General features: G+C 46.3%; 2 protein-coding genes across 4 annotated transcripts in view; one reads left to right on the forward strand and one right to left on the reverse strand.

Moving 5' to 3' along the window:
* The first annotated feature begins 58 nt into the window (after nucleotides 1-58).
* On the forward strand, nucleotides 59-18,685 carry DPCD (deleted in primary ciliary dyskinesia homolog (mouse)). Of its 2 annotated transcripts, XM_063101854.1 has the most exons (6): nucleotides 59-159; nucleotides 4,727-4,807; nucleotides 10,554-10,678; nucleotides 11,031-11,164; nucleotides 17,883-17,985; nucleotides 18,407-18,685. In XM_063101854.1, exons 1-6 carry the CDS (start codon nucleotides 96-98, stop codon nucleotides 18,509-18,511), a joined length of 612 nt encoding a protein of 203 aa, XP_062957924.1. In that variant the 5' UTR covers nucleotides 59-95; the 3' UTR covers nucleotides 18,512-18,685. The 2 variants fall into 2 exon arrangements, with proteins under 2 accessions (XP_062957924.1, XP_062957925.1); XM_063101855.1 differs by lacking the exon at nucleotides 4,727-4,807.
* FBXW4 (F-box and WD repeat domain containing 4) overlaps nucleotides 3,924-20,220 on the reverse strand; it is a 97,239-nt gene continuing 80,942 nt past the window's right edge. Inside the window, exon 9 of one of the 2 annotated variants that reach the window (XM_063101852.1) lies at nucleotides 3,924-4,667. In XM_063101852.1, the coding sequence (XP_062957922.1) occupies nucleotides 4,563-4,667 (105 nt within the window). In that variant the 3' untranslated portion in view covers nucleotides 3,924-4,562. Of the gene's footprint in view, nucleotides 4,668-12,376; nucleotides 20,136-20,220 lie in introns of those variants that run through there. The other variant, XM_063101851.1, reaches the window with a different exon arrangement.

The raw sequence follows: 20,220 nt of genomic DNA on the forward strand, positions 1-20,220 counted from the left end.
CAAATGCCCAGAATAGCTTCCGAGTCAGCCGGAAGTGACCCTTCGCGGAACGGTTGCCATGGTGGTGGCCGGGCGCGCTGCTGGGCGGAGGGAAGATGGCGGTGATGGGCTGGTTGGAGAGTCTGCGGGCGGCCGAGAAAACCGCGCTGCTGCAGAACGGTAACTCGAGGCCCCCCGCGGGCTCTCTCGTGCTTTCCCCCAGGGTCCGGCCCGCGGCGCTGTCGCCTCCGGGAAGGGCCTCATAACCTGGGCAGAGCTGGGAGGGCTGCGGCCATCAGCCAGACTAGGTCCTGCATTTGCAGGTGAGGAAACTGAGGCCCAGAGAAATGACGTGACTGGAACATACGTCTCTGGACACCCACTAGTTTTCCCTACACCTTCTCGTTCTGTTGCTAATAAATATCTCACTCTCTCATTTGCTCCTCACCGCTGTCCCGAGAGGCTGATAGTTTTCCATCCCGTTTTACAGAAGAAACTGAAATCCAAGGTTTTAGACTAGCCCCAGCTCGCCCAGGCAGTCAGTGGTACAACTGAGTCTTGACCTGGAATCCCGTGAACCTCAGTCTGGGGCTTCTATTGCTGAAGGCAGCCTGGTCATAGAGAAGCGGGAGGCGTGAGCTCTAGCTCCGACTCTACCATGGGCTCTCCAGTCCGCCCCTTTACTTGTTTGGGCCTCACTTTCCTCATCTGTAAAATGAAGTGGGTGGGCTACCACTGTTATCTCTGAGGTCCTTTCCAGCTGTAATGTTTGTAAAGTGAATCTCCAAACGTTCCCTGGGTCTTTAGGGGAGAAAGAGCAAGGGCCAACGGCTGTGCCTGGAAGAGGTGGGAACACGGGTATGGAATCCTGGTTTTTCCCCACTCTAGGATTGGCTGATGTAGGGTCCCTTGTGCTTCAGGGGCCGTTCCGGAGCCCACTTGGCAGCCAGGATAAATTAGATCTGAATTCCTGAGACTTTCAAGGTAACAGGTGGGAACCTACATTCAGGGGCAGAGGCCAATCAGGGAAACCTGGAGTTTGTGGAAATTAAAATCAGCTGCTCATTTGCTCATTCATTCACGCAACATTTATACAGGATTTTACTATGTGTTAAGCTCTATACTAGATCAGATGGAAAAAGACATATTTTCCCAGGAGTTCACAGAGTAGTCAGGAAAAATATGTAAGAAAAATACAGTCATGCCAGCTGGTGGGTTAGCCCAGTTGGTTAGAGTGCAGTGCTGATTACACCAGGGCAAGAGTTCGGATGCCCTCACTGACCAGCCTCCCCCCACCAAAAAAGGAGAAGAAAATACAGTCATGCACCTCATAATGATGTTTCAGTCAACGACAGACCACATTTATCACGATGGTCCCATGAGATTATAATGGCTGTACCATGTAGTCTAGGTTTGTAGTAAGGTATACATACCATGTAGGTTTGTGTAAGTACACTGGATGATGTTCGCACAATGATGAAATCGCCTAATGACACATTTCTCAGAATGTATCCCTATCATTAAGTGACATGTGACTTTAATAGTATGTGTTAAATAGAAGTTGGAATTGTGTATAAAATGCTATGAGAGCTCCCTTGAGAGGAAGATCCAACAGAACTGGTGATATTTCTGGATCCTAAAGAACTAATAGCTGTTTGCTAAGTGCAGATGGCGGGGTGGCTATTCAAGGAAGAACGACTCACATATCAGGGCATGGAGGTGTGAAGGTATGTGACTGATTATTAGAGGAATAACAAAATATTTAGTGATGCTAAAGCAGTTACCCAGTCAGTTAGAACAAACAACCTACACTGTCAGGTACTATATTAGGTGCTGGGATACAAGTGTGAATAAAAGAGTCCCTTTTGTCAAGGAGCAGTGAGGATAAATGATGGAAAATAAAGAGAGATGACATAAATTGGGGCATATTGTGATCTCTTATGCTATCCTGAAGATTTTGGACACTATCTCACAGGACAGTAGTTTTTTTGTTTGTTTTTATTGTGGTAAAAAGTACATAGCATAAAGTGTACCATTTTAGCCATTTTTAAGTGTACAGTTCTGTGGCGTTAAGTATGTTCACACTATCGTGCTACCATCATCACCATCCATCTCTAGAACTTTTCCATTTTCCTCAACTAAAACCATGTGCTCATTTAGCACTAACTCCCCACTCCCTCCCCTGCAGTCATGGCAACCACTGTTCTACTTTCTATCCCTATTAATTTGATTACCTTAGGAACCTCATATAAATGGAATCATACAATAGTTATCCTTTAGTGACGAGTTTATTTCATTTAATATCTTCAAGTTTCATCCCTGTTTTGGCATGTGTCAAAATTTCCCTTTTAAGGCTGAGTAATATCCTATTGCAGAATATACCACATTTTGTTTATCCATTCATCTGATGATGGGCACTTGGGTTGCTTCTACCTTTTGGCTACTGTGAATAATGCTCTGAATATGAGTGTACAAATATTAGTTAGAATCCCTGCCTTCACTTCTTTTGGTCATATCATGTTTAAACAAAAAAAAATTTTTTTTTTAAAGATGACCGGTAAGGGGATCTTAACCCTTGACTTGGTGTTGTCAGCACCACGCTCACCCAGTGACCTAACCAGCCATCCATATGTGGGATCCGAACTCATGGTCTCGGTGTTATCAGCACCACACTCTCCCAAGTGAGCCACAGGCCGGCCCTAAACAAATATTTTATTAGCCAGGATTTTGTTAAGTTATTTTGTTAGTAACATCACAAAATGATGTCGTTAGGGTTTTTTTTCCCAAACCAAAAAAATAATACAGTGTTGAATATATGGATATGCTTTGTCAAACCTCCTGTAGATTTACCCTCCCGGTGTGTGTGGGGGACAATAGGGGATAGTTGACTGTATAAAAGCTAAATACTTGTTTAAGAAAAACCCACTTTAAACAGAGTTGAAAGGCAATTGAAATTGAGAATGTTGGCAACATGTGTGACACATGGTTAGTGTATGCAAAGCTCAATCAGATCAATAAGACAAAGAGGAATACTCAAATAAAATAGGCTAATGCATAAAAAGGTAAGTCATTAGAGAAATGGCCAGTAAACACTTAGAACAATGTTGAACCTTACAAATATTTAAAGCCACATAAATTATCTTAATATAGTTATTAGAGCATGGATTTTGGCCTCAAGTAAGTTTAAACCTAGAGCTGTCGTTTCCTAGCTTTATGATCTTGAACAAGTAGCATGACCTTTAAGCCTCAATTTTCCTCATCTGTGAAATACAGGTAATGGAGACTCATAGGATTATTGTGAGAATAAAAGTTGATAAAACACAGAAAGTGCCTAACTGATAGTAGACACTGCATCCTGCCTGGACTCAAACCAAGGGGAGAAGATAGTCAGGCCAAACACTCTTAGCTACTCACAGGCAGCACCTTGTACCCGCTCCTGACAGGAAAACTTCCAGCTCCTGTGAGCCACCTAAATGATTAAGGGTGGTATAATCTAGGGGCCTGCCGAGAGGCCCTGCAAATTTGGGGGTGAGTATTCCTGGAATACAAATTAGGGATGATGCAAGGAAACTGTGTCCCAGAGGAGTGAACTGGACAGGAAAAAGTCACCTTGGGGCTCTTATTCATCAAACATATGTAGGGTACCTCTTTACTGGGCTTTAGTGCCCTGCTATTAAGTCTTACTGAAGAGCTGACCTATATCCACTTACCTATGTATAAAAAGAAAGAGGAAGTTACAGAGCTACTCTTAAGCAAATACTTACGATTATACTACCTAGGTAGAGGAGTTGGGCTGAGAGACTCCCTTGGGTTCTTCTGTTTCTTTCAGTGCATAGCATATCAATATTTATTCATTCTTTCAATCAGTATTTAGGTGATCTCCTAATATATGCCAGGTACATTTAGTAACTATAGGGAAACCATAGGCATGGGGGATAAAACCCCTCCTATCTAGAAGAAGAGACAGGAAGTAATCAAAGAATCACACAAATGGGTGTAAAATCATAACCTAAGATAGTACCATGCAGAAAATACATGGGGACTAACCATCATGTAGCTATGTGATAGGAATGGCCTAGAGATGTGCAGAAGAAGGCGGAGCAATGGCATGGCTGGAGCAAGTGCTTGGTCAGGAAACCCAGTTCGATATCCTAAGCACATAGGCTTGGTTTTAGGAACTGGGAGCACTCTGGACCTGTCTGCATCTCTCACTGGTCATCCTTGGCACCTTCCTGTCACAGCTGCCAGTTGGAAAAATACATGGAGCTCTCATTTCAAAAAAAAGGAATTGGGGAGAGAAAGATAAATATGTCATTCATGGAGACACGTGCTTTTGAAAGTATCATAATATGTGATAAATGCTCCATTATGGATATGAATAATTAGGCACAAATGAGGAAGGAAGTGATTAATTCTACGAAGGTGGCTGGAAGTGATAGTTAAGGAAGACTTCCCTGTGGAAGTGACATTTGAGCTGTATTTTGAAGGGCGAGGAAGAATTCCACAGATGGGAAGAAGTATCATTGCTGGTACAGGAAACAGCAGAGAAAGCTTCAGAAAGGAAGTAAGTCCCAGGACAGGTCTTAAAGTAATGGTGGATGCTGGCTGGCAAGTAGTCTATGGGAAGCTCCAGAAGGAATTCTGAACACTCCCAAGGTTGTTGTTGTTTCCCAGGAAGGCTCCTGGATCTGCAAGGGGCAAGGCAAGAGGAGCTTTTGAGTTAAGGCGCTCTCTGCTTTGTGCATAGGGAGAAGGAAGGTGCATTATTTGTTCCCAGACGGGAAGGAAATGGCTGAAGAATATGATGAGAAGACAAGTGAACTACTTGGTAAGTGACAGAGGCTCCCCGTGGGCCTTTAGGAACACTAGGGGCTGACCAGAGCACAGGTGAGCACTCATAGACTTAGGCTTAAGGGACGAGTCCAGCACCAATGTAGAAGCTAGGGGAGACTGAGGCCCTTGAGGTAAGATTGTTCCTGAGAATAATCTGGACAGCAGAAGTGAGTCTTTTGGACCAGTAAACCCTATCCCTACAGCTACCCCCAAGCAAACGAGAGAGTAATTCTTCTAAGATGGGAATGGGGATGTAGAGAAACAGTTGGAAGAAAATTTACAGAGAAGGTGGTACTGGAAGTGAGCCTTGTAGGCTGAATAGTGGTAAGGGCAGGCTTTCACCACAATTTTTTCACTTGTTTTTTTGTTTTATTTTCGGAAGCCACACCAGGAGCAAGCAAGAGAGGCAGCAGCTTCTGATCTTGCCTCCAAGGCAATACTATTAAATACTATCTCATCTTTACAAATGTCTATCAAAGGGGATAGAAACGGTGATTTTGCAGCATTGTCATTTTCATTCCTGCAACTCCTTTCCTCTAACAATGGGCTCATGGATGGGGTTCCAGCTTGGGTTCCTGGGAATTGCTTGATTTGTCCATTCTCTCTTCCTAGATATACACATCAGCATTAACTGACTTCCCAGAGCTAGGTGTCTGGCTCTTTGACCCAGGGCCTAGGGCTGTCAGCAGTGGGAGTTGGTCTCTTTATTAAGTTCCACCTGAAATGCTACAACCAATGATGGAATCATGGGCTGGGTTATTTTCTTGTCATTATTCTTGACTTTAATTTCTTCCTGGGCCTGATCGACAGGTAATATTGGTGAGAGAATTTCTTTTTCCCTTTTTCTGACAGCTCATAAATGTCTAGAACCGACAACACAGATTACACTGGTTTGCATTTTTAGTCTCCAGTCTTAAAATGTGGGTCCTGCGCATGTTCAGTCACAGAGCGAAGTGTTGATCCCTCCTTATTATGAGCTGCTTGGGCTCTAGTCCCAATTGGTTTAGTCTGGTGCTATTAAAAATCTTGATGTGTTTAGCATATGACACTGATTCGGTGGAAACCAATACAGTAGTAATATCCTCACAATGCATTGTAATTTATAGTGCTCCCAGGGGGTGACAGCCTTGGAATGCCTAACAGGAGAGAACTTATGAAAGCAGAGGTCACGTGGCCTAACCATCACCATAACCAGACCAGAGACTAGCTGCAGCTCCTTGCCCCCAGCCCCCAGCGTCCCCTCTCTTTTCCTCCACACAGAGCAAATAAAACAGCCTATAGTTGCTGTGGCTATAAAAACAAACAAATGAAACCCAATCCTCTTTGTTGTGCTTGGACATGAAATTAAAGTTAAAAACAAGTCCAGGTTCCTTCATTTGTAGCACTCCATGCCCCATCATCCCACATTAACCTGTCAGTTCTCCTAGTGGCAGATGGGGAATAGACCATGGCCTCCAAACTCCTTTTTCTTAAAAGCAGAAATGGAGAACGTTGTTTGTAGGAGAGCACTGTCTGAAGTTTACCTAATAATGATATTATACCGTAACTTTTATTGGGCACCACACTAAGTGCTTTACATGAATTATTTACTCATCCTCATTAAAGCAGTATGAGATAGGTACTATTGTCCCCATTTTACAGTCGAGGAAAACTAGCTCAAAGAGATTAAGCACCTTGTTCAGAATCACATAGCTGGTTAGTTTCTGGGCCAGGATTTAAGCCTAGCTCTGTCTAAGAGCCCATGCTCTAATCCACAGCGTCATAGTGCTGGGAATTGAGAATATTTAAATCCAACTTTTTTTTCTTCTTACCAAATTTTTCTTTCCCCAGAACAAACTGAGTGGGGACTGATAGGCAGAGAGGAATGCCCCACTCAAAGCACTGAGCCCCAGCCCCTAGAACAGCAGATCTTTTTCTTACTCTGCTCCACACACTACCCCCCCCCCCCAGTTCCCCTTGTAAAATACTGTTCACTATTGATTTTTAGGTATAAATAATCCTAGAGCCTTAGCTGGCTTTTGCTTGTACATTCTATAAAGTAAAATATGAACATGGTTTTTGTGGCAGTAAACAGGAAATAGTTTCCATTTTTCCAGCTAATTATACAAGTTTGATAATTGGCCAAACTGGTAAGAAAAGCTCAGAAAAGAATTTACAGAGGACAAATTGCCAATAGGTGTACATTTGTCTAGGACAAAGTTCTAGTCAGTGTTAATAAGCATGTTAGTGTCATATTTTTTCCCTACCCTCTCAGTGCTATTCATTCCCACCCCCCACAATGAATGCTGTATGTATTCATAGAGGAAAAAACTGAAGGGCCCCATAACAATGATCGGAACATCAAACCAGCCTGAGAGAACACAGCATGTCCAGGGGGCCGAGGCTGAAGGGCAGGCCATCCCCTGCGATTACATTCGGATTACCGGCTTAATCTGCTTTGGTATTTGACCGCCAGCCTAACCACCCCCGGCTGCATTTGGAGGATATTGAGCACTTTCATCCCCAAGCACTTCACCGGCTTTATAAATGACCCACTCGATTCCCTTCAGCCTCCTCAGGGATGGGTCGTGGCAGCTGTTTAATAGCCACATAGCCATGTTGCAGTGTTTTAGGGCAGAAAAGCAGAATCCTGCATCCAGTTTAAGCTGCAGGGAGTATTTAGGAAATGGGAATGTAATTATCCATGCTGGAAGTAGGCCAGGGCTTGGAGCTTTGGGGAAAGAGGCCTTTAGGACCTCTACTTTCCAGCCCACCTGAAAGATGGGGCTTCCTTTCAGTGGTCTGGGACATCAGCCTGTTTCCTGCTGACTTAGGAAAAAGCCCCCAGGCGCTGCCTCCTTCATATATTCCCCTCAGGCCCTTTGCAAGGTCATTGAGAGTCCAAGGACTGGCCCTGGCTCAGCCGGGAACATATGACAGAATCCCGGGGAGCTGCCTTGCACACACCAGTTTGGGTATCACATATAATCAAATCAGAGTGACAGCAGGTGGAAGCAGTCTTCTGTTGCCGCAGGAGCTGTCCTTGAGTTCAGGAACAAAGACAGGGACAAGAAAGACAAGACAGTATATATTTTGCACATGTGCGTTCATGCCCACGTGCATAGGAAAAATAAGTATTTCACCAAAATCCTGTATTGGATCTTTCTTTTTTTTTTTGGTGGCTGGCATGTGGATCCAAACCCATGACCATGGTGTTATAAGGCTGCCCTCTGAACAACGGAGCTAACTGGCCAGACCTGGATCTTAACTCTTGAGGGAATGAGAAAGGAAACTTTCTTCTGCATTCTAACAAAGAATTTAATTTCCAAGGTGTGCAAAAAAAAAAAAAAAAAAAAAGGTGAAGCAGTTAAGGGTGCCAAGTTCCTATGACCTGAGTGGCTTTTAAAGTCAGAAGAAAGGAAACCAGCAGCCGACTTTCTTCCTTCTTCGAGTACTTCTTGGGAAAGTTTCTGTGGAAAACCAACATTCCTTGGACTAAAAGAGTGGTTGGAAATTCCTGGGGTGGTTTTGCCTCTCTGGGCCACACTGGTATTGTACCTCAGGACACACAGTTTTACAAGGCCCATGACTACAGGGACACCTCACTCATCCAGCCCCAGGTAATTAGATGTTCCTCATAATTTACTTTTTCAGATAATCAAACCTTAACCTGTAGAGGCCAAAATGTAAAAAAGAGATAGAGCTACTTAGAAAAAAATAGAAACCTTTCTAAATATTATATGTATTTATTGAACTTAATTTAGCCTTTTGTTAATGATTCAAATTCTAGATTTGGAGTTAGGAGACCTGAATTTTAGCTGTGCTTTTGCAGGTTAGTTTGTCTCTCTGAGCCTCAATAATTCTTCATATTCTGTCCCCTGAAGAGTAATGGCAAGGGTCAAGGGAGAGCAGGCAGGGAAGAAATGCTATTTCTCATTTTAAAAATATAGGTATTGGACTGATGCTTTTTAAAGGAACTTCCACTTTTAAAATCTGTGATGATTGTGTTCTGTTATACAGTGATACCATCGGGGTCTAAGGGTGCTTGTTTGCCCTTGCACTAAATGGTAGTGCTTGTGTAGTTCTGACACTGCCCTCCGATGTGAGCTGTCCCCTGATACTGTTGTCAATATGCCTAGGAAAAAAGTAATTTTCTGCTTTATTCTATACATAGTATTTTATACATAGATTGATTGAGAATCTGGGAATGATCTTTCCTATAATGTAGAGTAGGGTACGTGGAACTTGTCACAATAAGCTGCTGCTCAGAGGCATTTGTCACTTCTGAGTTTGCAACTGTGACAGAGGCCCCCAGATGGCTGGTTTCCAGATAAGTGAGGTATTTCAGTGAATAGATTTGGATATACTCCTGTTGGATATACTCCTGGTCACAGTCCATTCACTTAAGAAAGGATTTGTGAGAAAAAAAAAAGTTGCCTATAAAGCATATTTCCGAGTTTTATTCTTCCTTATTAATTTTCATTATAAACTTGGAAATGTGTTTCTAGGGAGAATTTTTGGCCCTAAGATGTAATAAAATCACACTGCAGAAGGCAGCAGACCTTATAAAAGCACATATTCAAGGGAAAATTCTAATTTTACAGCATACTTTTGTGTTCAGCTTACGTGCCTTATTGATAGCAGTGAGGGTGTTTGGGTTTGGCACAGCTGCCCAAAGGTCTAAAGCCATGTGCTTGTCCGCTGCTGGAGATCAGATTGTAGCTATCATGTCCCCACCCGGGAAAAGGAGCAAACAAGCAGAAACAACTGCAGCAGGATCCCATGTACTTTTTGAGTTGTTTAGCTTCCTACAACAGCTACAGAAGGCTGCTGGTCTTCAGCAGTGACTGGGCTGCTTCAGCTAGAGGACACCCAGAGATGGTAGCCCCAGTGACTCCAAATGCAGCAGGAAAGGACAAGGGGGTTCTGGCTCGGAAAAGGTCCCCCTGCAATGATGGACTGCACACTGTCAGCCACTGAGGTGGCTGAGGGGGCTTCCTGAAAATCCTGGCAGGGATTTCCAGGTAATGACCATTGAACTAGTTTCTTGACTTATAGTTTCCATAATGTATGTGCCTTACTTAAAAAAAAATCTTATGCAAACATCTGGGTGGTAAAATAGAGATGATTATTTGCATTATAAAAGGATGATTCCATTTTACAAAATTCACATTAGATCTATAAATAGTGCATTTAAAATATGATGTATACCTAAGATTTTCTTTAAATAAAGTATCTAATTTGGGGGGTTTTTTAAGACCAGATATACCTGAAATGAGTGTATTTCTATATTTAGACTTTCTGAATCGAGACAAACCTGCCCAACAGCTTTCACCTTCCTAATTCATTTTTCCTTTGCACGTTTCTTAGAGGGAATAAGTGCATCTCACCTCCCTTTTTGGGGTCCAAATTTTCCCCATTACTAGAAATTACCCCTTTCCTAATCCTTGCCTCTTCTCCTTGCTTGAAAGCCACACCTGAGGGTTTTTTAACTCCACTTGGCTCCTCAGAGCTTCATTCCCATTTCTTTTGTCTGTACATCCATGAGATAGGCTTTACAGGTTGTCTAATATTGAAATGTTCTACTGAGATCTCAGAGGTTGTGAGGTCTCTGTTCAGATGAACAAAGTTCAGTGTAAGGCCCAAAGCTCCCCCTTTTATCCTGCTCTAGTTACCTAATATGATGTCAGAAAATTCAGCAGAAAAGACAGACCCTTTCTTCCCTATAATCCCATTGCTTGCTTCTCTGCTTCTCTCCCCAGAGAGAAAGTGGCGTATGAAAAGTACCCTGGGAGGCTTGGGGCCATGGCAGCTTGAAGTGGGAGAGCCAGCACCCCCAGGAGGAGGGAGCCTGGGGCCTGAACTCATCAAGGAAAGCAATGCCAATGTACGTCTACCTGTCCAGGTGTCTTGCGGGGTCTGAGGTAGGGGTGGGCTGCTGGCCCTTGAGGGCAGAGACAATGTCTTGTTCACTTCCTCATCTCCAGTATGCCCATCTGGACACAGCACCCTGTAAGTGTTAGGCTGAATGAATATGCAAAGCATTTTGGCTTGATCATCCCAGGGTGAGGGCTTTAGGCTTGGAATGTCACAGCAATAGCATTATCAGAGGGTACCTGTGGAGGAGGGCTGATGAGAGTCTCCCACTGTTCCCCTGGGTAGAGCTCTGAAGAGGGTGGGAGCCATCCTTTCCCATCCTTTCCCAAGAACAGCACTTGAGTTTGATTTGCCTTCTGTAGCCTATCTTCATGCGTAAGGACACCAAGATGAGTTTCCAGTGGCGGATTCGAAAGCTCCCCTATCCTAAGGATGTCTACAGTGTCTGCGTGGACCACGAGGAGCGCTGCATCATTGTCAGGACGACCAACAAAAAGTGAGTAGTGTGGCTGGCACCTGTCTGCTTGTGTATGAGCAGCATATAGGGTGGGATTTGATCTGGGGATAGGTCTCAGACTGTTCCTTACCCCAGAAGGCAGAGAAGCCTCCCTCTAACTCTGAGGGAGGAAGGAAGGCAGAGCTATTCAGGAGGCACTGAAAGTGGAAGGGCTTCCTCTCTGCAGGACCAGCATGAATAATGTAATCAGCTCCATCAGGGTCAGGAAACTTGAACAAGAGTCTGGTACAGTACCTGGCACATACCAGGGCTCATACACATTTATTGAATAAATGAGGGGATGAGGGAATCACATGGCCACTAACTTGTTATCTCAGACGGTTCTGCTGTGAGGTTATTATGACCTTGACCTCCTGGTGGATCCAGTCCATGGTGAACTTGGACTGGAGACATCACTGTCAGAGCTGGCAGGGAGCCATGGCCTGAAAGGCACGCCTGAGGTGGCAGTTACAGGACTTTAAAGTACTGGACTGGGCAGCAATAAACCTAATTCCCCCCTGGAATGAGTGACATGAGCAGGTGCTTTTGTCTCTTGGAAGTCTCTTGCATTATATTTCAAATGGGATAATCAACTTCCCTTTGTGGTCTGCTAGGGGGGAGGCAAACTGGGGGGGTTGAAAGGACAGAAGGTGGCTGAGGTGCAATTCCATCATGGGTTTTAGAGCTCTGACTGATCACAAGAGAAGAAAAGAGCCCTGTTTGAGCCTGAAGACAATAACCCTGAAACGAATTGGTCTTGACCTGGGCCAGAGGGATTATAGTATAGGGCCAGCTCCCATGAAATAGACTTGGGTACTGAGATGGGAGATTTTATGAGTTACCTGTCCACAAGCTGTGAAGCCACCCAACATGCTTCATGGGGTGCTAAGCCTAACCCATAGGTGCTACCACCTAGCCACTTCTTTACATGCAGTAAGGAGGACCCAGCCCCTCACACAGTGTGGTGCGAGTCTCCCCTTCCATCTCCCTCAAATCCATGAGGCCCACAGGGAAGCAGGGAGGCTCCCAGGTTTCCCCAGTGCAGCCCTGGGTTCTGCCCTCCTGTTATGACCACTATACCCCATCACTTTGGCAGGGTTAAGGGGACAGGGGTAGAGATGAATGAATTAATTTCAGGATTATTGCTGTACATGCAGCCAGCAGCCCCTGCCGTGGACCTCGTCTATAAATATAAAGTCATAGTAATAAGGGTTTGCGTTTATAAAGCACTCTGAAGCCCTCAGATAAAAGGCAGTTTATTCCAGTTATTGTTATCATCATTAACAGGAGTCAGTGCCTAAAGTGGAATTTAGCAATTTCAGACAACAGAGAAATTGCCTGTAGGAAAACAAACCCCATACTTCAGCAAGCATTCCCTGGTGTAAGATGCCCAGGGTCCAAACTGGGAACAAAAGTGCTTCTGATAGCACTTGAATCTGCAGCCTAGCACTTTGTGGAGCTGGCTGCTGCCTCCTTTTTGTCCCCCAGAGGTCACTGTCGAATACAGATATCAGGCAGAAATGTGATTACCAGGGAGTGAGAGAAGAGAGACTAGCTAGCTCACCAAAAAATTCATCTGCGGACAGATCCTCTGGGTCCCATCTCCTGCGTGCATCCAGCCATAGGTGGCGCTGTTGGCCAGGAGCTCCATGGCTAGAGGCCCACTCCCGTGTGGTGTCAGCAGAGGAGGATACATTTTTGAAATGATGGGTGAGACCAGATGGGATAGGAGTGATGCTCCCAGAGGGGCAGGACTAGGGGCTGGATTCCCAAAGAGGAGAGAGAAGTGTTTCAGGGCCCATTTCGGAGCCCACACTGAGCCTCAGGTCCTGCGTCCCAGCCTGGCTCAGGCCCACCCTCCTCAGGTCCCTTTGCTGGGAGATAAACTAGAGAAGCTGCTAAACCCTTAACCAGATCTTTCCTGAGTCTACTGGCATTTTCACCTTCTACCTGGAGTAATGTGTTCTATACCTTTACTCCCATTAATTAAACAGAACTCAAGGCTATTCCTTTGAGTAGTGTTAACTTTTTCAGAATACTTTTTTTTTTTTTTTTTTTTTAAAAAGATGACCGGTAAGGGGATCTCAACCCTTGGCTTGGTGTTGTCAGCACCACGCTCAGCCAGTGAGCAAACCGGCCATCCCTATATAGGATCCGAACCCGGGGCCTTGGTGTTATCAGCACCGCACTCTACCGAGTGAGCCACGGGCCGGCCTTCAGAATACTTTTAATATCTGTTTTCTGATCATCACACCATCCAGAGATGGGCAGGATACATATTTTTACTCTTGTCTTATATATTAATGATTACATAAATGTATATATAAAGCCAGAATGATGAACTGACCTGCCAGAAGGAAAGTTAGTGACCTTCTCTCTTGATGCCAAGGCATCTGCAGTTTCCACCACACTGTGGCATTTCTCTCTGATTTGACCTTTTCTTTCACCTGGAGGTTCCATGCCTGCCCCAGTTCTAATATTCTAGAATGTGGTTACTAACCAAAACCAGAGTTCTTTTGTCCATACTTGTCTTGTCCCTAAGAACTGGGTTGGCCACTTTTCTTGAAGGAATTGATTCTAGTGTATCATATCCTTGGCCTCAGGTATTAGTGAGGGATGAATCAGGCAAGGAAGAAAGTGCATTTCCAGGATCCTAGTGTGGCACCATCGGCTCCTGATAAGAATGTTTGTGCAGAAAGAAGGTTCTTAGCCTCAGCCTAGAAGCTGGCAACTGTAAGTGGAAGGACCAGGGTGATGGAGTGGGAAGATATTGGGTTAAATCTGGCCCCTGCCAAATACTGGCTGTAGTATTTTGGGCAAGGTTTCCTCATTCATCACAGGAGACTCATACCTACCTCACAGACTGGAGAATTTGATGAAATCATATATGTACACGTACCCAGCACAGTGGCTGGCCTGAAGTAGGTCCTTAACAGTTTTTTGGAAATTGGAACCTGAAGAGAGCTTGGCTGATTTGATGTTGGTGATATTAACACTGTGGGAGTGTTAAGAGGCATTGCTAGAAAAAGGATTCTCTGGTCAAATACATTTAGGAAACTCTGGATTAAACAGGCTTCTCTCTGTTAGGAGTCTGAGAGCCTTTAGTCTGTGCTTGTGCTTTGTAACTCTCTAGCCAGGGCTACTGTGGGTGGGGGTGACCAGTTTGTCCAGAGTCCTGATGTTTCAGAAGATATGCCAAATGGTTTTCGAAGGGCAGGTCTGGCTGGAGGCTTCTCTGGACCCCTCTGGCCAAGCTGGTGTGCAGGGCACCCCGTAGAGGTGTATGGGGCATGGCCCAAGGGACTGTCTATAGTGGCCCTGCTTATGCTGTCAGCCTTTCCTCGAGAACCTCTCTCTGAAGGCCTGGCCTCTGATGCCCTTTCTCAGTCCACGGCAAGGGAGAATGGGTTGGGGAGGAACTGGGAATTGGGGAGGGTATACAGTAGAGAGTGAAGGGAGGCAGTAGGTCATCTCTGAGATAGCCAAAATAAAGGAGTTGTCTGTTTGGCACAGGAAGAGAGGCATGGCGTTGCCCTGTTCTAGGCCCTTTGATAGTGAATTAAAGTTCATCTAGTGCAGATCCTTTATTTGAGGAAGGAATTTGGAGGAGGAAACTAAGACCCAGAAGTTAAGTGGCCTGTCCAGAGTCACAAGGTAGGGCCAGAAGTCCTACCGTGAGCATTTACTTCTACATAAGTCTTTTGAAGGCTTCTGACATTCAGAAAGGAAGGCTACTGATGTGTGGGAGAGAGTACCAAGGGGACCTGCAGGTGGTTGGATCCCAGGGGAGACAACCTGTTTATTGCTGAAAACCCCTACCCCCACTCCTGTATCTGCCTCATCCTCAGGCAGATGCACGAAATCTAGATGCAGTGGTCTGTTACTTTGTGGTGAGAATGTAGAGAGATGGAGGGATCAGATTTGGGGAATTATCACTTGTAATAGGGGCTTCTCCATTTATCAGGTTTTTGGCTTGGGCAATATACCTAAGCGTTCTGTGCCTCAATTTCCTCTTCTGTAAAAGAGGATAATAGAAGTAGCCAATCTGAGAGGGTTGTTTTGAGGATTAAATGTGTTTAAAACAGTGCCTGGCACAGAATAAGCATTGATTTAAAAAAAATTTCATCTCTCATTTCATGACTGACACTGAGAACAGTGAAGGAAGGGAGCTGGGAATGGAGGAAAGTTGGGCACATCTGCAGGAAGCCAGGGAACTACCCCGCTGTAAGAGGTCAGCTTTTTTTTTTTTTTTTTTTTTTTTTTTTTTTTTTGGTCTCGTTTTGTGACCGACCGCACCGCGCTCAGCCAGTGAGTGCACCGGCCATCCCTATATAGGATCCAAACATGTGGCGGGAGCGCTGCTGCGCTCCCAGCGCGGCACTCTCCTGAGTGCGCCACGGGGTCGGCCCAGAGTTTAGCTTTTAGCAGAAACAAAACAAGGTCTACTCAGGCAGGGATATGGCCTGTTTCTTGTTTCTTCTTTCTTAAATCCACAGCTCACAGCTCACAGCTCAAGGCCTAGGACACACTGATACCCAATAAATGTTTGCTGCCTACCTACAGCTGCCTGAGGCTGAGCATTCTAACCTTTCCAGAAACACAGTGGGTCCCTTGCATGTCCAAGTGCTGATGAGAAAGTCAAGTGCAGTTCCCCATCACTGGAAAAACCCAAAGGCTGAGAGCACAGGGATGAGAAGGGGGCGGGTTGGCCCTGAGGAGAGAAAGTAAGTATCCCATATTCCCCTGAATGCTGCCTGTCAGAAGCCTCTAAGGAGAAGTTGTTTAACCTTAACCAATAAACCAAATCCATTGCAATAAACTCAAAACAAAGCTGAGCCTCTGGAACTGCTCTGCCTCCATTCCCCTAGCCTGGTGGTAGGAGTATAGGACAAGGAGCAGGGGACACAGGGACGGGTCAAGCCATGTACCTCACATTCCCTCTGATCCTGTCATTGCCACTGAGTCCAAGCTCTAGGCTTTTTCCAGTCCCACTGCCCCAGCCTGAGGAATAGTTCAGCTGTGCTGCTTCTCTCCTGGTTCTGCTTTTTGTGTATATTTGCAGGGAAGATGTTAACACTTCCTAACAAGCCTTTGTGTTCATCTAATCTCTACTATTTAACCTTTGACTTCCCCCTATTATCAGTGTCTGCCACCTTTGCTGGCCAGACTAAGGGCTCCAAGAAGAGCCCTCAGCCTGAGCTGGCTAGGAAGAGGATGAGGCAGGCATTCCACCTGGGCTGCAGGCAGATGGATCGCCTTTCCCTGGGGCAGAGCTTTGGAAAATAAAACAACTTGCAGTGCCATTAGGATCCCCCAACCCCCACTCCTTTTGAACTGTCAGCCTTTATGTAAACATTCTTTTCCTACCATAGGTCCCAGTACCTTGGTGGGGAGCAGGGAACCTGGGCAGAGAGGGGCCCTGAGAGCCTCTGCTGAACTGAGGGATTTGGGCTGGGAGGACGGGGGGCAGAGTGCTGCATTGATGTCAACTCTCTGAGTCCCCAGGGCATCGGGGCTTTTGAAGTGGACTTGGGGTAGCTGTCACCACAGGACCAGGCCCCTCTGATGTATTAAAAGCCCCATCTTCTCCAGGCCCCTCACTTGAGTTGTTTGTACCTGCCTGAGGCATTTTCCTTCACAGCCCACACAACCTCTGCAGCAGAAAGTGATGCTCTGCCCAGGTGACAGGTCTGGCAGCCCCTGGCCAGAGCCCAGGCCTCACTTCCACCAAGGAAATGCCAAATGGGCCTATTGTTAGAGCCAGGAGGCCATTCTTTATGCTCTGGTGTAATAAGCATCAACCAGGAGCAAGGAACTTTTAATCAAGACTCCCAACTCCAGTGATAATTGGCTGTGAAAGCAGGCAAGACATTTCATCTCTCTGAGCCTGAGTTTCCTCTTTGGTAAAAAGGGGTCAAATTTCCTGCAAAACAAAGTCCAGTTCTATACATTACAGGCTGGGTGTTGCTGGTTTTTGTTTTGTTTTTAACTAAAAGAGATCATTAATCTCTGGACTGGCACCTGCAGATGATAGGGACCATGTGTGGTGTGTGAAAATGGAGGAGTGGGGTCTTGAGGCCAGAAATGGAGTCCAGAGCCCCAGAGATCCAGCTTTCCAGCTTCTGTGATGAGTCACATGGTTTGTCCTCTCAGTGAGATTTCTCCTGTGGATGTACTTTTCTCTCTGGCCTACAAGGAGAGTCAGGATAATAAGGCCTTGAAAGACCCCAAAAGATGAAAAAGTTGCTGAGGTCTTCAGTAGAAGTGCCATGTCAAATGGCAACTAGGGCCCCAGCTTTGGAGGACAATCCTAGATGGCCTTATTCTGTCTCTTGCTAGAACACGTGTCCCATTTTCTGGTGTCCTCATGAGGCTTTGAGTGCAGAGGAGGCCCAAGCTGCCTGAATTATTTGTGTATTTCACAAGGCTTCTTCTACCTGTCTTTGGGAGTCCCAACCGTGAAGTGTGAGTCACTCTAACCCCTGATCTAATCACGGAATTATGACTGGTTGTGCTTCCACCGTTGGACTGGCCATAAGGCTTGCATCCTTTTCTTTCCAGGGCCACTGAGCTCTAAAATGCTGGTGTTCTAACTGGTTTCCCTTCTTCCTCTCTGGCGGTGTGGGAGAACTGTGTAGAAGCTTGGCAGTAGAGGGCATAATGCCCAACTGTTGGGGTCACCTTGCTGGGTGCCTCAATGGCCTCTGTGTCCCCACAGGTACTACAAGAAGTTCTCCATTCCTGACCTAGACAGATACCAGCTACCTCTGGATGATTCCTTGCTGAGCTTTGCTCATGCCAACTGCACCCTGATAATCTCTGTAAGATTCACCCAGACTTGTTGGCCACTGCATCAGGGGTAGCTTCCTTTTTTCCTGCCCACATCCCATCCCATAGGAGTCCCCAGTCCTGGCCCCTACCCCTGAGGTGTGCTTGCTAGAGAATAGGCATCTCTAATTCAGCAAGGGGGAGAGCAGGGTGGGGGCTCAGACAGGAGCCTGATTGTATAATTCACAGCTGGAAGAAGGTAGAGGATGATGGGGAAGAAGTAGAAATCACAGGACTTGGGTTCTGATCCAAAGTCTGCTCCCACCCAGCCATGTGACCTTGAGCAAGTCATTCAACCCGTAGGTCTCAATTTCCTCATGTGCAAATAAGGGGATGAAAAGGGGCCCCAAGTGTGAGTGTGTGGAGGGAGCGGGCAGTGACTGAATTATGTCCCCTTCCTGGCTCTATCCACAGTACCAGAAGCCAAAAGAGGTTGTGGTGGCCGAATCAGAGCTACAGAAGGAGCTAAAGAAGGTAAAGACAGCCCACAGCAGTGATGGGGACTGCAAGACCCAGTAGTTGGCCCCTGAGCCTTGCACCTCCACCATGGAGAGTGCTGTGAGACTTCAAGACTTGGTCCTTTCTGGCACAAGGCAGCCTTCTCTCTCTATAAGAACTAGACCGTGGAGCACTCCTAGTCCCTGTGTCCTGATCTTCTTTCCTGAGTAAAGTCATTGAGTTCCTGCACATGGACTGCTCTCTTGTCCCCTGTATGCTGCCTGCTCCCAGGCCCCATTGGCCTTCCTAGGGAGGGTGCTGGTATGACATTCCCTTCTCCTCACTCCTGAGGACCTTTGATAAAAAGCCTTCCCCAGAAAGGGAGAAGAGGGTAGGAGCATGTGATTCTGGCAGGGCTGGGCATCTCCCCCAACCTGTTTGCATAAACTCAGAGGAAGACTAGGCCATAAGGGACCCTGTGCTACCTTAGCTTCTTGCAGAAGTGGTTCAGAGGAAACTCCCTAAGATAAGTGTGGGCAAGTGAGAACTTTTAAAAATGCAGAAACCTTGGAAATAGAATGCAGGATGTTAAGACATTGTGGGGGCCAAGCCAAAGAAGAGTCACAGTGTCGAGCAGGGTGTGTGTGTGTTGGGGTAGAGTGAAGAAGGATCACCACAGATGATAGCAGCCAAGCTCCCCAGCAGCCTGGAGCCCTTCCACAGACCCTGCTCCATACCCCGTAGGTACACCCATCCCGTCACCAAGGCCAAAGGGGTAGGTGATCAATGGAAGGTTCTCCCAAAGAAAAGAAACCTTGTTCTTTGGGACACAGAGCCATGAGGCTGGTCTTGTCCTTTCCTCGGCATACACATCCCTGAATCTGTTGTTCCCTCTCCCTGAGGCCTCCCAGAACTGCCTGACCAGTGAAGAACTAGACCTGTAAACAATCAAGCTTTACTTTTACAAAAATGAAAATTGTAGTATGTTTCAGCAGCCGGCCTGAGGTAGGGCTGGCTCAGAACTCACTCAAAACTCATGGGTTCCCTTTTGTCCCTCCTTGGTTTCAAAGTGAAACTAGGCCACAGTGCCCTGGGAATGAACCCCCAGCCCCAAGAGGTTGGTCAAGGGTGGGGTCTGACTGAGGGAGGTGGCTGGTGCCAGCAGGGGTATTGGCAGCCTTACCTCTCCTTCCAGAGAAGGGGAAGAAAGGGACCAACTGGGAAGGTGGGAACACTTCACCTCACTCTATAGGCTATCATGGCTCTAACAGAGAGTTGGGGGCAGGCTGGGCCTCTCCAGGCCAGATCCTTGCTCTGGCCAAACAGGAACGCAAGGCCTGGGTTTAGCTGTGCTCTCTTAAAGCAGCAGGTTGTGTCTCTCCAGCAGGCTCCTGGAAGGGGCTGCATCTCTGGGTAAACCCCAAAACCCCAGGAATCAGTGGCCTCTAGCTTAAGCTGCCCAAGCACTGTGGTCACGAGTCCAGGAGCACAGGGGGCAAGTGGGGAGGAGGAATCACCACACCCTCTGGGCAAGAGAGGTCCCTGAGTAGCTGGTTTTCCTGGCCCACAAGCAGGGGTGGCCCTGTCACAAGTTTTCAAAGTCCAGGACGTGGAGGTTGTAAGACAATGCAGCATAGAGATGCTTGGTGGTAAAACGCAGGCAGTACACAGGACTGCTGAGGGGGGTTGATGTCAGTGGGAAAGCCTGGAAAGGAGGGCACAAGAAGTGGTAAGAGCTTTCCGAGTGGGAAACAGGGGTGCCCTAAGCCAGGATCCCCAGGCCCAAGAAA

This window comes from Cynocephalus volans, chromosome 7, assembly GCF_027409185.1.
Source record: "Cynocephalus volans isolate mCynVol1 chromosome 7, mCynVol1.pri, whole genome shotgun sequence".
Lineage (NCBI taxonomy): Eukaryota > Metazoa > Chordata > Mammalia > Dermoptera > Cynocephalidae > Cynocephalus > Cynocephalus volans.